At 44.3% G+C, this 16,400-nt stretch overlaps 1 protein-coding gene across 22 annotated transcripts in view; it reads right to left on the bottom strand.

The window, feature by feature from the left end:
• The window catches only part of ZMYND8 (zinc finger MYND-type containing 8), a 143,492-nt gene that overhangs the window by 76,758 nt on the left and 50,334 nt on the right, over positions 1-16,400 (bottom strand). For 17 of the 22 annotated variants that reach the window (XM_025470320.3, XM_025470334.3, XM_025470331.3 and 14 more), the window contains 2 exons: positions 11,614-11,762; positions 2,746-2,964 (listed from right to left, as the gene is read on the bottom strand). In XM_025470320.3, the coding sequence (XP_025326105.1) occupies positions 2,746-2,964; positions 11,614-11,762 (368 nt within the window). The remainder of the gene's footprint in view (positions 1-2,745; positions 2,965-11,613; positions 11,763-16,400) is intronic. The other 5 variants (XM_025470335.3, XM_025470332.3, XM_025470326.3 and 2 more) reach the window with 2 other exon arrangements.

The raw sequence follows: 16,400 nt of genomic DNA on the forward strand, positions 1-16,400 counted from the left end.
GTGATCTCTGCACACAATGAATCAGTCACTTAACTTGCTTCTCTTAGCGTTCTGGGCTACCTTTCAGGAAACTGCCGAGCCATTAATGTCTCAATGACATCATTGATGGAAAAGGACAGTCTTCCCCGAAGAAGGAATTCAAGGGATGGTAGAGAGCTAAATATAAATATGACTTCATTCTCTGTCACCACGGATGTGAACCCACTCAGGACATTCTGGCAAACTACACAAGACGCATAGTCTAGCTATCGGTCTCCATGGGAAATAAATGTCATTTTGAAAAGGAAATTCCCATCAAAGAAGAGGCCCAGAGAAATGTCTGAAACCAGACTCTGCTATGTCAATCTGGTACCATATCCCAGAGCTTCAGGCTCCTTATGTAGCAGCAACACCAAAATAGCAAAGTCTGATGATGTCAGGAAACACTCTTTAACCATCTGTGTAGGGAGAGCTGAGAAAAGTTTTCTCCAATTAATCTTGATTTAGTTTCCATCCTTCATATCTCTGGATCCTCCAAAAGGAACTTTTAGATGTGTCTGGTTGGTTGTCGAGGAAAGGGCAACACATGAATTGCTCAGAAGCTGAAAACAGTATGTGACGCACATAGCTAACTCCTTAGCTACCCAAGCTGGAGACAGTCTTCCCAACTGACTGCATCGCCAATGCACCCCGGGAAGAAATTTGGGGCTCTACATCTTAGACACAGAACACCTGTCTGTTTGAATTATTGTTCATTTCCAGGAAACTATCCATGGTGAACACATTCACCTCTCCTCCATACCTGATCCCTTCCCTCCTGGCTGATAGTGCCTGGTTCTCATGATACAGACTGAAAATGCCAGACAAGCATTTTCAAGATTTTTCTTTTTTTTTTAATGCTTGAAGACTGGCCCAATCCTGACCAATGAGGCCAAGGGCAAGTCAGCTGGAGGCTGTAGTAGGGCAAAGTCCTCCTGTGTTTGACCAAAAAAGGGTTGTACAGAGAAACACTCTTAGAGGGATTTTTGTCTAGATACAAGTGATAAAAACCCCAGCCATCTTGCGGGCTTTGGGGGTGGGGGGGGGAGCATTGCCTCAACAGGGAAACAGAAAGAGTCTGGCTGTGAACAAACTCTGGCCTGGCACTGTCTCTGGGTTCTTTCTATAGATGAGAATAAACTCCTATTGTTCTACCCTGCATCCATCAAATCCATCAAGATCTATTACTTGTAACAAAAGCCACTATCTTTTCTACAAAATCATTAAACAACTGGAAGGGTGGGTTAAGACAAAAAGAAACAGACGAAGACTTCGGTGCCCACATTAAATGTAACAGAACCTGGTAGAGCTCTGCAACAAGAGGGCATCGCTGAGCAAAGCACCTTATCTTTCTGTCTCAAGTATCCCAGAGAACCAGGAGCCATCTTTCACAACTTTAGGGGCAGAACACCATTAAAATATCATCATCATATCAATGTGATGTCTAATCTCTTTTTATATATTTATTTTTTTTCCTTTCCCAACACAAAAGCAGTACCACAGCCACCACCCTATAGCTTGCTTTTTTTCCTCACTAAAGACATTGGGGAGAACGTTTCATTCCATACACAAAAAGCTTTCTTGTTTGAGATCAAGTTCTAATATACCTTCGAACCCAAGTGACATTCCATGTTAAATGATTTTGTAGATGACATCATTTGCAGCATCTTGAAAAAGCCTTTGAATTGGAAGTTGCCAAGAATAGAAGACACCGCAGAATTGTGGACACAGTAATAATTGTTTTAATAAAAGGAAAACATTTAGGCTTTCCTACAAATGAGATACAACAGATGTTCTTCACTAAAGCCAGTGTGCTTCTGCTCAGGTTCTGTACCTGCAGCCCTCTCACCTACAGGAGGCATGACTCACTTTTTTTTTTTTTTTTTTGTAATTTATTTCTTCATGAGAGACACAGAGAGAGAGGCAGAGACATAGGCAGAGAGAGAAGCAGGCTCCATGCAGGGAGCCTGACGTGGGACTCGATCCGAGGACTCCAGGATCACAGCCCTGGGTGTGAACGCAAACACTCAACCGCTGTGCCACCCCTCACTCCTCCTCTTCTTCTTGAGGTTCTCAAAGCTTAGTGAGGCCTTCCCGGGCCTCTTCTTATGAAAGGGAAACAAACACCTTCCACCCAACTCCTCCTCTTCATTTTATTTGATTTTTGTCCTCTTCTCCTGAAAAGCATGAAATGCGTGCCTCTTTTTGTTCACTGTTGGATCCCCAGCACCTAACAGGCACTCGAGAAACTGTTGTGTCATGAATGAAAGCATCAGATGACAACCACATGGAGCACACAACCCAAATTGGTCTTCTCCGCTCGGGCTACCGCCGATGAGTCAATGATGCAGCAGGAGACAATATCCAAGAAGAGGAAAAACAGCATGCGATCTTTTCAACATATGTGAACTGTTAACAGTTTATAAAGTTAACTTCTGAAATGTTCATTACAGGAGAATGAGAGAAGGTTGCAGATCCCAGAGTGATCCAAAGACCCATGGAGAATCAAAACTGACACAGTGCAGTCTGAGTCTTTGAGATAGTTGCGGTGCTCAGGCACCTGCCAAAGCTGGTCCCAAAAGGGGGTGACCAGGAGAGAGCAAGTGGAAGGCAAGACTTTTTTTTTTTTTTCCTGTATCTGGATTATTTGAAAATTTTAAAATAAAAGGAAGAAAGAGAAAGGAAAGGAAATGAAGCAGATAATGCATTCATTCGTCAGGAACTAACCTCACATTCAGGACAAAACCAGTCCCCCTCTGGTTCCGATGTCAGTCTCAGACACTTAGCGTGATAAACCCGGGGACAGAGCTCACAGCAAAGGACTTGGCCTTCCCGGTGACAAACCCAGCAGTAGAAATCATTCCGTCCATCCTGCGGTACAACATCAACAGGGTCTGTGGTGAGTGGCTGCTTCATATAGTAAAACGGACCATGTCTTAGTTCTGACTGAAATGTAGGCAAGAAAGACAGGTTTGGTTTCAAAACAAATGTGCATTCTCAAAAGGAATTTGAACAAATACATCAATAACAACAAAAGAAAAATCACAGCATTTCACACATTCATTAAAAATCTATCTTGGGTTACTCTACTAAATACAGAGTCTGCAGGTCATTAGATACTAAGATTTTTCTATCTTTATCTCTCTCTCTCTCTCTTCTATTTTCAGAAGCCATAGATTGAAAAGCTGGTGTCTAAGAATTAATAGGCTGCCCTCGCAGAATAGTTACAACGGCCACAACCCAGGCATACCCAGATTCAAATTTTAGCTCTACCAGCTGCATGACCCTGGACAAAACTCAACCTCTCAGCTTCAATTTTCTCATCTGTAAAATGGGGATAATAATACCTAACATCATGGCATTTGGGTTGGAATTAAGCAGGATGATATACCGTATGCATTTAACACGGTGCTGCCATTACTAATATAATTAAGAGACCAACATATGGAAGTCTAAACAAAACCAACAAGTGTGGCAATTTACCCTAGGATTCTTTCAACAGCAGGCTTTGGGAGAATAAATCAACTGGATTTGAGTCATTAAAAAAAAAAAAAAACTCTTTTTCAAGTCTACTAAAGTATTTGAGCCAACCAATGGCTTCTTAAAGCCATGATTCTCTAACATGGTAGGTTTTTGCAGAAGCACCAGATATCCTATTCAGAGCGACCAACAGCAGAAAGATGATACGAATGGCCAATTCACACCAGTGGCCAATTCGTGGGACTCAAAACCCCTTCTGACTCCAGAATATCAAGAGAAATGTTCCCCTAATGACACATTATAGAATCTAGCAAAGCCACATTCTGAACACAGAAGATTACTCAGAAGAAATTCATTAGGAAAATGTCTACAAACACAGTATTTAAGAAGTACTATAAGAAATTCTGGGGGAAAGGTGCTTGGTAGCTCAGTCAGTTAAGCTCAGTCTTGGCTCAGGTCATGATTTTAGGGTGGTGGGACCGAGCCTCATGTCGAGCTCCGTGCTCAGAGGGGAGTCTGCTCAGTATTCTCTCTCCCCTTCTCCCTCTGCCCCTCCCAGCCTCCCTCAAATAAATAATCTTTCTTAAAAGATTAAAAGAGATCTCTCTTTTAAAAGAAAGAAAAGAAAAAAGAAAAAGAAAGAGAAAGAGAAAAAGAAAAAGAAAAAGGAAGAGAAAGGGGAAGGGAAGGGAAGGGAAGGGAAGGGAAGGGAAGGGAAGGGAAGGGAAGGGAAGGGGAAGGGGAAGGGAAGGGAAGGGAAGGGAAGAAAAGGAAAAGGAAAAGGAAAAAGAAAGAGAAAGAAAAAGAAAAAGAAAAGAAAAAAGAAAAAGAAAAAGAAAAAGAAAAAGAAAAAGAAAAAGAAAAGGAATGAAATGAAATTCTGGAGGCAATTGGGTGGCTCAGTTGGTTAAACATTCAATTCTTGATCTCAGCTCAGGTCTTGATCTCAGAGTTGTGCATTCAAGCCCCAAGCTGGACTCCATGCTGGGCATGGAGCCTACTTAAAAATAATAAAGAAAGAAATTTTGGTGATAATCATCAAAATGACCCAGTAAGTAGCTGTGCGACCTTAAGAAAGCTACTCAACCCACAATGAGCCTCAATTCCATGGACAATAGCTCAGCCACAACCACAGTACCTATCTTTGACAATAAGCTTTTTTTTCCTGTCCTTCAGCAAAACATTTCGGTTTCCTCGACAAAGATCTCGTATGTTGGTTAAAGCTGCATAATTTTTGTTGGTACTATGAATGAAATCATTTTCTATCCTACTTTCTAAGTAGCTATTTGTTGGTACACAGAAATGTTGTTAGATTTTTGTTAATCCTGACCTAATATATAAAGAGTTCTAATAGTTTAGATTAAAAATATCTTGGGGATCCCTGGGTGGCGCAGCGGTTTAGCGCCTGCCTTTGGCCCAGGGCGCGATCCTGGCAGACCCAGGATCGAATCCCACATCGGGCTCTCGGTGCATGGAGCCTGCTTCTCCCTCTGCCTATGTCTCTGCCTCTCTCTCTCTCTGTGACTATCCTAAATAAAAAATAAAAAATAAAAAAATAAAAAAATAAAAATAAAAATATCTTCTCTAGGCAAGATCAGTTTTGTCTGTTCATCTCTAGTATGTTTACACTTTTCTTTTCTCCTTATTTTAATGGGGCCCTTATTTTATCCTGGGACCTCCAGAATAATGGAAAAGAGCGGTCGAAATTACAAGCAGCCATGTCGTGTTCCCGGTTTTTATTATGAGGTTTTAATGTTCTCGACATGCCTATTTCTACACTCCTTTTTATCAAACCTCCCAGATGCTTCCTTAGCAGATCTTTGCTAATCCATTCTTCTAAGCCTCCCTACTCTCATTTCTACTGAGAAAACATCTAAGACTTTTAAGGGTGATTGCTAATTCTTGAGCCCAGTTATTTCCTTGGTTCAGCTGGATACAGCACTCTATACTTGGTTTCCAGGGAGTAACATCGTTACCATATTCCCTCCATATTACAAGTTCAACATACTCTCCTACACACCATCTTCATTTTCTCCTCATAATCCCCCAGAGAGGTACTCAAGATAGACACTACTAGTCTTACTTGACAGATGAGAAAACTAGGTTAAAGCGACTCAAGCAGGAACTATTTCTAACCTGAGTGAGGTCTTCCAGAATGCTTTTGTGGCTTCTGCAACACAGCAGTAAGCCATAGTTCAGAGCCTGACTTCCTTTCAGCAAGTTAATAATAGGACAGGAAGAGCCAATCTAAACGAAACTGGAAGAATCGAAGAGGCCAGCTAATCTCCCTAACAACCCAGGTCTTTCCTGTAGAGTAGAAGCCATTTCTGAAGTTAAGCTTCCCCCCATGTCCTTGCCCCTACCCCACATCTGGCTGGGAACAGGGTGTTCCTGGGGGAGGGAGGGGTGCGTGCCAGGCTGCTCCCAACTCTCTTCAGGATATTCCCTCTTTCCTGAAGTAGTGGTTGTTGCTGCTGAGAACCAGCTGCCTGGTAACCTCCGTAGCCATCAGATACTTGCCTTATCTGCTGCTTGTAAGTGTTTCCTGCTCCATAAACATAGTCTGATAACAAATATAGAACATTTAAAAAAGGAAAAGCAAAATCATTCCAGGCAAAAGCAGTTAAGATTTTCTCCCCGCTATGTAGAAGGTGTGTTACCAGCCTGCTGGTAAGGCAAACAGGTTGCAACCTGTGTTATTATAGGCTGTGTGAGCAAGTGTTATTTCCCTGCTTCTCCCACAGGCTGACTGAACAAGAAAACAGGCAGGGCTCATTCATTCACTTCTCTAATACCTCTCAGCCTTATACCAGCAGCCAAAAGACTTATTCTGTAAAGGTTCCTACAAAGACAGTAAATAGCGGAGGGCTTTGAAGGTCCTGTGGTCCCTATTACAAGGACTCCAGTTAGCCACAGTAGCAAAAAAGCAACTAGAGACAATATGTAAATGAATGAATGTGCCAATAAAACTTTACTTACAAAAACAGGCTTTGGGCAGCACCTGGCTCCCAGGCTTTGTAGTCAGCAAACACCTCGCCTGCGTAAAGCAGAAAACGGGTGCTCCGGCTGTGTGTGAGCACAGGCTACATGTGTGCAAAACGGGGAAACCACAGATTCAAACTCCTACATGGACCACAGAGGTAACATACATGAGCAAAAATACTCCATGTTCCAGCTCTTATTCTTCAGCATTTAAAGCACAAATACGGGCAGCCCGGGTGGCTCAGAGATTTAGGGCCGCCTTCCGCCCAGGGCCTGATCCTGGAGACCCGGGATCGAGTCCCACATCAGGGTCCCTGCATGGAGCCTGCTTCTCCCTCTGCCTGTGTGTCTCTGCCCCTCTCTCTCTCTCTCACTCTCTCTCTCTCTCTCTCTCGCTCTCTCTCTGTCTCTCATGAATAAATAAAATCTTTTTTAAAAAATAATAAATAAATAAAGCACAAATACTGCAATATGCCTCCACTCTAAGAAAAACTGCCCAGCCCTGGAGCGTGAGGAATGTCACTGGCATCCAGCCTGGACGCTGGCAAGACAACAAGGAGAGGCAGAACTTGGGGCCCATCTCAAGGGGCAGCCCCGGTTCAGCTCCAGCGATCGACACAGCTCGGCAGGTACACACACCCAGTGCTGCCAGAGCTCAGGGAGAGGCCAGCAAGCCTGCGACCCCCCAAATCATCTCAACGGTTAAAACACTGCCTCAAAAAAAAAAAAAAAAAAAAAAAAACACTGCCTCAGCCCAACAAGGGGCTTCTGTGGATATTTTTTTATTTTTAAGACAATGCACAAGCCCAACAAAATAAAAAATAAAAGCCAGCCCACCCATTTATGGTATATATATATATATATATATATTCTGTACTCAGAGACAGCGAGGAGGAGCTGCATCATTTCTCTGCCATATTTGATCAAAGGTATAACATTGGCCATCCAATCTGTTAGCAGATTATTTCTCAATCTGTTAAGGAGGGGGAGGGGGAATCCTCCCAAAAGGAGTCTTCATAATCAAATGTCCTGAGACCTAAAAATTAGATTGGTGTTTTTCAGTAAAGTCCATAATAATGTCATGTGAGGGAAGATACTTCTTGGGCCATCTACTGCAGGATATTTGGCAACCTAGCCTTCCACAAAATGCCAGGAGCATCCTTCCAGGCCGTGGGATGTCTCCCCCCAACCCAATCCCAAGAAAAAGCACCTCCACATTTTCAAACCTTTCCTACAGCGTGAAACCATTCAGCCAAAAGGCTATAAAAATTAACTGTAAGCCTTAACTACATTTCTCCCAAAAAAAATTAAGTGTTTTTTTTTTTAAAGATTTATTTATTCATGATAGACATGGAGTGGGGCAGAGACACAGGCAGAGGGAGAAGCAGGCTCCATTCCGGGAGCCCGACATGGGACTCCAGGATTGTGCCCTGGGTCAAAGGCAGGCGCCAAACAATAAAAAGCGTGTTTTAAAGTTACTCTTACAACTACCCTAAAAGTACTCAATTCCTAATATATGAAAAATGGGTGAAATGGGGGCCAATCTTAAAAAGGTCAACCCCCATCTCTCTACTAGGTAATAAAAGGTCTCTACCCAAAATGGAAAAACATGGGGGGTTTTTTGTTTCTTTTTATAAGACCAGACTAGCTTTCTTTTTTGAACACAAAGAAGAAAATAAAGAAAAAAGAGAAGGGAGAAGAATCTTGACATATGCCAAAAATCAAAGGCACTTTGGTGCCTGAAAGAGCCAGAGGCAGAAGGAATGCACAAAGCAGGCAGGGTGTGACACTGGGGAGGGGTGGAAGTATGGAAAACTAGAGGACCCAGACCCTGTGTCTAAAGGGGCAGGCTCTACTCCACTCCAGCTATTGCCGGCTTTTTCTGAGTTTTTATAAGAACTCAAAAATACAAGTTGCTATTTGAAATCCCATGATCTTCAAATAATGGTGACTAAGAAATTATATTATTGGTAAAACCCAGCCCTTGCAGACCTACAATTTGCTTTTAATTCCATAATTTTGTAACGCTATAAAATTCTAAAAGAAAGAAAGAGAAAGGGGAAAGTGTCCAGAGGATTTTTTTTTTAAGGGATTTAAGTTCCCCTTAAGGAAAAACAGATTGTATGGGAGGGAGGCTGCCACTACTATGCAAATATTATATGCTAAAATGAATTATGGGGTTAAAGGTCAGGAATGTCATTTCTGTGCAGTTAGGTCTGTTTCTCCTTTGCCAGCTCCTGACTGTTCGGCCCCAGGGAGTTTTAGGTCTGAAAAACAAACCTACAATCAACCTTATGATGTTTCCAGTCCAAAACCCTATTTTACAAGGTAACTCAATCTCAAAGACAGGAAAAAAACTGACAAGATCCCAACGTGAATTTCCCAGATGCAGTGGAGCTAGAAAGAGCCCAATCTCTAGGTCAGGACTGCATTTTCTCTGGGCAACAGTCTTCTATCAATACTGAAGATGACAGATTATTCAGGGGTGTAACCATGCCCTGTGTCCAGCTACTCAGTCTCTCCTCTTTTCCACACCCAGAGTACAATATGTATTCATGAGCCCCCACCCTGTAGTGACAGCAGCCACCAAACACTGGCTACTTTCTGAGGCGGCTAATCCAAAGGGGGACACAGACTGACAAACATATCATTGTAGTCATGGGCCCTGAGTGTCACAGAAACAGTACTAACACATGGATGAGGAAAAGGAGAAGAAAATGCATGGACTACCCAAGCTGATTAGCTTCCAAAAAGAGAGGTACAAGTCAATTCCTTAAAAGATACGTAGAAACTCAAAACTGTGATGCATTTGTGCATACACAAGGGAGAGGACAAAGGACAAGGCTTTCTGCACAGAAGGGACACAACCTGCCTCATGTCTTCCAGTTACCTGGTAAGAAAAGGTTTGTCCAGGAAGTTAAATTACTAGCTAAATTAAGGTTTGGGGATTATCCGTGGCCTTCATTGGTATTTTGGGTTTTTTTGAGAGAGAGAATCTTTAGCAGGCTCCATACCCAGTGCAGAGCCCAAGGCAGGGCTCGATCCCACAATCCCGAGACCACAATCAAAACCGAAATCCAGAATCGGACACTTAACCAACTGAGTCACCCAGGCACCCCTTCACATCCCCCAGTCTTCATGCCCAGTAGCTATGGCATGCCTCCTGGGTGACAGGGATACGTCCTCAGCGCTTAAAGCCAGACATGCAGACCTAAGCTCAAATGCAGGTTCTGCTTCGCCCTGAGGCCTTGAGGAGACAACTTAACTTCTCTGAACCTCTCAGTTTTCATCTGTAAAGTGGACACAGTTACAGTCCTTTCCCACAGGATTATTATAAACATTAACACAGAAAAATGCTTTACAACAGGAAGTGACATGCTGTCAACCAACGGCTCTTAGTATTAGTAGTATTAGTAGCTCTTAGTATTAGCTCTTAGTATTAGTATTAGTATTCACCAGCACTATCATATATATTGCTCAACCCTCCAAGAAATTTATTTAGGACCTGTTTCTTCTCTTTTAACAAGAGTCCCAACTCATTAGATTCCCAACTCATCAGATCTGGACTATCCAACACAGTAGCCATAAGCCAGAGGCAGCCACTTAAATTAAAATAAAAAATCCAGTTCCTCCAAGAAACAGACTCTTAAATATACAGAACAAACAAACTGATGGCTATCACAGAGGAGGTGATACACACAGGGGGCAGGGGGGACGGGGGTGGAGATCAAGGAGACCACCTCCTGTGATGGGCACGGGGTATTGTATGGAAGTGTTCAATCAGTATATTGTACACCTGAAACTAATATTACCCTGTATGTTAACTAATTGAAATTTAAATAAAAACTTTAGAAATTTTGGCTCAAAAAACCACAACTCAACCCCTTTGCCATCTGCAGGTGCTCAATGGCCACATGTGGCTTGTAGCTATCATCTCAAACAGCACAGATCTAGAACACTTCTATAGCTGTCATTTCATTATTTCACACATAGTTTTTGTGATTATTCCACTTAGTGTGGAGCCTGGCCTAATTTTTTATTATTATGACTGACATCATGTAGCTCGGTTTACCACCCCAACCCCGTGAAATTAGTAGTGGGACTATTATTCCCGTTTCAGTAGATGAGCAAACTAGGCAAAAAGAGGTTAACTTGCCCACAGCCACACAGCCAAGGCAGTGCTGGCATCTCGCTATATAATTTTGAGAATGGAAATAGATTAGTGTGCAGAAATGCACCCCTCTCCCAGTTCTGAGCATTTAACCGTTGCTAGGTTTCTTCCCATGAAAGCAACAACCTTGTGTTATTCCACCTCCAATCCCCAGGGCCCACTTCGGCACTCCGTAACACAAAAGATGGATGAATGCATCCCAAGGAATCTCTACTGAAATGCTAGCAGAACCACTGGGGCATCCTGTTTCCTCCAATGCCAGGAGATCTGACCTCACAGTCCACTAAAGCATCTCTCCTCTTTTCAAATCAGAAGAGAATCTATCTAGCCTGCATCAGAGAATTTTAAAGCTGGGTTTCTTAAGAGCTCAGACGGCTAATGGATTTTCCTTATCTAGTTGACAGGTCCTGGCTGCAGAAGGAGGATGGGATTCAAGAAGACACCCAAAGCCCCAGGGTCTATGCACAATGAGACAAAAGGGTGACCAATTATGGAAGAGGGCAGTGGGCAATAGGTAGAGTTGGCAGCTGTGTTACCACATTATTTTACAGATGAGAAAGCTGAGACCAGGAGGGAGCCTGCCTCCATCACGCAACCACCTCCAGGCAGAGCTCAGAACCATCCTACTGGCATGGCCTAGCAGGAAAAACTCAGGCCACTTGGGGAAACTGCCCTAGAGTGGGAAAAAAAAGAAAACCAAGGAAAATCCCCAAATCCTACAGCACGGTATCCTCAGCTCTTCTGGATCATTGCTCTGTCCCCCAAAACAGATCTAAAAAGCCACTGGAAATTTCTAGACTCATTTTGAGCTGCCCTTCTTGTCCTATACAAATGACAGCTGGAACAAGGCAGCTTGCTAAATGCCAATAACACCGGCTGTCAGAAACACCCAGAAAGCTGCAGCACTGCTCACTACAGCCTTCATCCTGCTGGTGTGGGCACCATCCCCAGTGGCCCTTTACCTGCTCCTTATTATTATTGTTCAGTAAGCCGGGTTTCTTTTTCTTTTTAATGGGGCTTGTGGATGTGTCCTGTGGCGAGTGGCCATTGGAAGAATGCGGAGGGCTGGGAAACTTTCTTTTCTGGGCTGTTCTCTCTGTGGAGCCAGGATCTGAAAGAGACACACAGGACCACATATTTTAAAGCAGTCAGGGAGGCCTAGGCCCCCCGGGGAGGGGGTGTGTGTGTGTGACACAACGCATTCTGTCCCCGGGCCCGATGCCACTGTAGTGTTGATCCTTCCGGAAATCCACTCACCCCATCTCTTCGGTTAACTGTCTCAAAGGTCAGACACTCTCTCTTCAGCCTAACACCACTTTTGTTAAAGTTTTAATTCACTGCCAGAAAATAAAAATTGAGATGCTTCACATAATCTGGACTTCTGGCTTCTCTTAAAAAACAAACAGAAAACAAAACACACCACAAATCTGAGCCTGCGTGGCCTTATGGCATCAGACAGATCTGAATACCAACCACTGGGCCATTTTTTAGTTGGAAATGTGCTCTCCATTTGCCAATATTCCCACCCTTCTCTCCTGTGTCCCAGTTGACCTGGTTATGACTCAGCCACCATGAGTTGTGTCACACAGATACCAGTACCGTCCTTATCCCAAAGAACTATTTCTTCTCCATACCCATGCTTCATGGCAACAGCAGGAAACCATGAGAGACAGGCCAAAAAGGCCACACACTTCAAGCAATCGAAGGAAGGCACACATACTTCTTTGTGGAAGATGACAACATTCACTGTGTTGTGCTTGTGACTTCTTTTCCAAAGGGACAGACACAAATGACATTCTCACTGATTCTCACCTGAGACATGCCAGCCCCATGCCTCCCCAACTGATTCATTCCTTCCCATGCTGACTCTTCTAGCATCTCATTTAAACACAGACACTTCCACCACCACCCAGCCTTCACCTGCAAGGCCTTGGATCCGTTCCATGCCCGGTGGCTATCTCATTAGCGTAGGGACGAAATAATGACACAGCGTGGTGTGCCTTACATTCTGAGAAAGAGAAGTTACAGTCCCGAGGAAAGACAGCTATGTAAAAGCAAAGGTGATGGGGTGAGATGTGAAATCCAGAAGGACGACTATCCCCAATGCTAACCTGACGATGCTCCTCCCCACTGTTTTTAACTTGTTGGCAAGCCCCAGCACGCAGGACACGCCGTGCGTCACCAACCTCCATGTGTGGACAGGGGCCACTGGGGCAGGTGAACATGGTTTGGTACAGACACACGCAAGGCCTCCTAGGGGTTTCCCTCCAACTGAAAGTCAGAGCATCTTCCAGGACATTCATTAAAGGAGACAGTGAAGGACTTCTGCAAAGGCTGATCCAGTCTCACCAGGCAATTTCAGAAAAATCCTGAGCAAGTGCTGCAGGTGCTGCACTGACCCATAGCCCTGAAAGGATATTAAATGCTAACTGCAGGCACCTTGAGGGAGAAGAAACCCCAGAGCTTGGATCATCCCACAGACTTCAAAATGGAGGCAGAGAGCCCAAAGGATGACCCAAAGGCACACCACAGCTAGTTAGGCAGGAAAATCCACCAAAAAGGTGCAGCCTGGGACTGGTGTTCCCCTAGAGAGAATCTCCTCTCTCCCATACCCAACAGAGGTCCTTAACCCACTCCACCCTCATAAGTGAAGACTCTCCATCTCCACCTTGTCTTTGACTCCATAATCTGCTCCTAGAAACACATGCTACAGATAAGAGTCACAGAGAGCAAAGCACCCCCAAGATGATTCAAATGAAGTACTGGGTGTTGTACCCACACCTGGAAAGGATTGAAATGTCCACAAACTGAGGAGTGATCTAGTAACATACCATAGCCATACAGTGGAATAATTTTTTTTTTTTTTGCATAATCTCTAAGCCCAATGTGGGGCTTGAACTCACAACCCCGAGATCAAGAGCCACATGGTAGAGCATGCTCTACCAACTGAGCCAGCCAGATGCCCTTCATACAGAATATTCTATGGTCATTAAAAATAAGAAGGCACCTCTATGCAAACAGATGCATGACTATCTCCACCCGTCGTATCGGGTTTAAAAAGCAACACACATTGAGCACCATTAACAGATTAACACACACACACACCAAAAATGATGTTATATATCTAAGTTGGCACAAGCCTAGAACATTCCCAGATGAACACAAAACTACTAAAAAGCTCTCTACGGGGACTAGCGGCTGCCTCGGGGGAGGAAAACATGCAGGCAGTGGGGGAAGGATTATTTTTCACGGTGTACCCTTGTGTACTTTATCTATCAGGAGCATAGACTACTTTATGAAAATAAATTTAAAGTGAGGTATTTGGGAGGTTCAGTTGCATGTAAAAAAGCAGCACGTGCAAATCAAACCCAGTAATTAGCAAATGGCAAAGGCCTGGTTCAGAATAAACAATGTCACCAGATGGACAAATTTGGGACCAATTACCACAGGCTTGGGGAGGGCAGGAAGACTCAAGTCTGGGAGTTGTTCAACGTGGAGCTGATAAACCCCAAATAACTCTGCTCAAGGATCAGAGTATGTGTGTTTAAGAAAGGTATTTTGGTTGGGGCACCTGGGTGGCTCAGCTGCTTAACATCCAACTCTTGATTTCAACTCCGGTCTTGATCTCAGGGCCATGTGAGTTCAAGCCCCATGTTGGACTCCACGCTGGGTGTGGAGCCTATTAAAATATAAGTAAAAAATTGGGGCACCTGGGTGGCTCAGTCGGTTACACATCTGCCTTCGGTTAAGCATCTGCCTTGGGCTCCAGTCATGATCTCAGGGTCCTAAGATAGAGCCCAGTGAGTCAGGCTCCCTGCCCAGCAGGGATCCTACTTCTCTTTCTCTCCCTCTGCCCCTCCGCTTGTTCATCCTCTCTCTCAGAGAAACAAATTAGACCTTTAAAAAAATAAAACTAAAAAACCACAAAGGTGTTTTCGAGGCCCCAAGGAAATGCATCCCAGAAGAAAGGGCATCTTGGCCAGCCCAAAATTGAAAGCAACTGGGCAAAGCTTTTGGTATTTATTATGTTTTGTTTTATTTGTGGATAGATTTTTTTTAAAGATTTTATTTCTTTTAAAGACTTATTTATTTGAGAGAAAGAGAGCACACCGCACCCAGTGGCAGGGCAGCAGAAAGGGGAGGCAGAGAGAGAGGGAGGGAGAACCCCAACCAGACCCTGTGCTGAGCATGGAGCACAATGTGGGGCTCGATCTCACGACCATGAGATCATGACCGGATCCAAAATCAAGAGTCAGATGCCCAACTCACTGAGCCACACAGGCGCCCCTGTGGGTAGATTTTTAAAGAAGAAAGTATAGGAGCAAAGACACACCAGCAGAAAAGTTAAGGGAACATTTCAGGACAACAAGCAAGTCATGTGTTTCCAAGTTTCTTAATGGAGCCCGCTGTATTTTGGAAGGGACAGCTTCCCTCATTGCAAGGAACACCTGGGCACACTCCCACTCGCTGCAAACAGAGCTCCCAAACACACTGATGACAAAAAGCACCCCCGCGTACTTCCCAAACATTCACAGAGGGGTGGGACTAGCCTCCTGGAGAATCATTGTGCTGGAATACAGAAATATGGTAGATGATCAACACAGCCTCGCCAACGCTTAGCCAGCCTCCAGGAGGCAGAAAGGACACCAGCCCCTCCCTGGACAGCATAAGTTACCCACTTGTGACTGAGACGCCCTGGGACGGTGGATCCCAAAAAGCAGTCTCCACACTAGTAGCAGTGGCACCACCTGGGAATTTGTAAGAAAGGCACAGTCTCAGACCCTACCCCAGAGCTACAGAATCAGAAACTATAGAATAGAGCCTGGCGATCTGCGGCTTAAGGAGCCCTCCAGAGAATTTGGATGCACACTGGTTTCAGATCCTCCAGGATGTGTGTTTAGGAGATGCAATCCCAGTTCCCAAGTGTTGAGAACCCCGTTCTACACTGAGAAGCCCATCTGCTCTCCTGCCCCACAGCCACCTGTGGGCTCGGTCTGGAGCTGTGAAGACAGAATGGAGCAAGGAGGCAAGGCAAGAGAATAAAACAGCTAAATAGGAGAAGATGCCAGGCCAGCCTCTCTACTTGTCAGGCTCCATCTGCAAAATAGGAGAAGAGATAAAAGGAACAGACCAGAATTTCTCATTTCGCATCCATGAAGGTGCTTCAGGGACCGACAATCTACAAGCCACAGTTCTGTACAAGGACACAATTTCCTGAGAAGAGAGCCATGCCTACATCACCTTGCCAAGGGCGTCATCAACTCCAAAGATTTAAAACTACAGAACGACAGGATCTAAAGGTGTCTTCTGAACTTTCAAATTCGTTATTCCGAGGAAAAGAGAGAAATATACACATAAGCAATATAAGCCACAGACAGCATTTTACCCAAGCAGGAAACCAAAGGGGAAACCAGGGTCCTGCTCAGAGACAGAGGGATCGGAGAGAAGGCTGTATGTACCTTAGAGGACCCCAACCTTCTAGTCCCAGCAAACCACGAAAACCCCAATTCTGTCCCTGGCTACCAACACACCAACTCCCTCTAGAGTTAATGAGAGATTGGCGGCTATGTCCAAGGGGCAGCAGTTTAACAGGTTCCAAGCAACAGACACATCTGTCAAAGGCACAGGCTTTCAGTGAGGCTCTTAAGGAGAAAAGTGAGAAATGCCAACTGGATTCACAGTCCTTCCAAAGCATGAGGGAGCAGGAGAGCATTCTGACTTAAAAACCTTCCCACTAAAAAAAAAAAAA

Source organism: Canis lupus, chromosome 24 (assembly GCF_003254725.2).
Source record: "Canis lupus dingo isolate Sandy chromosome 24, ASM325472v2, whole genome shotgun sequence".
Classification (NCBI taxonomy): Eukaryota; Metazoa; Chordata; class Mammalia; order Carnivora; family Canidae; genus Canis; species Canis lupus.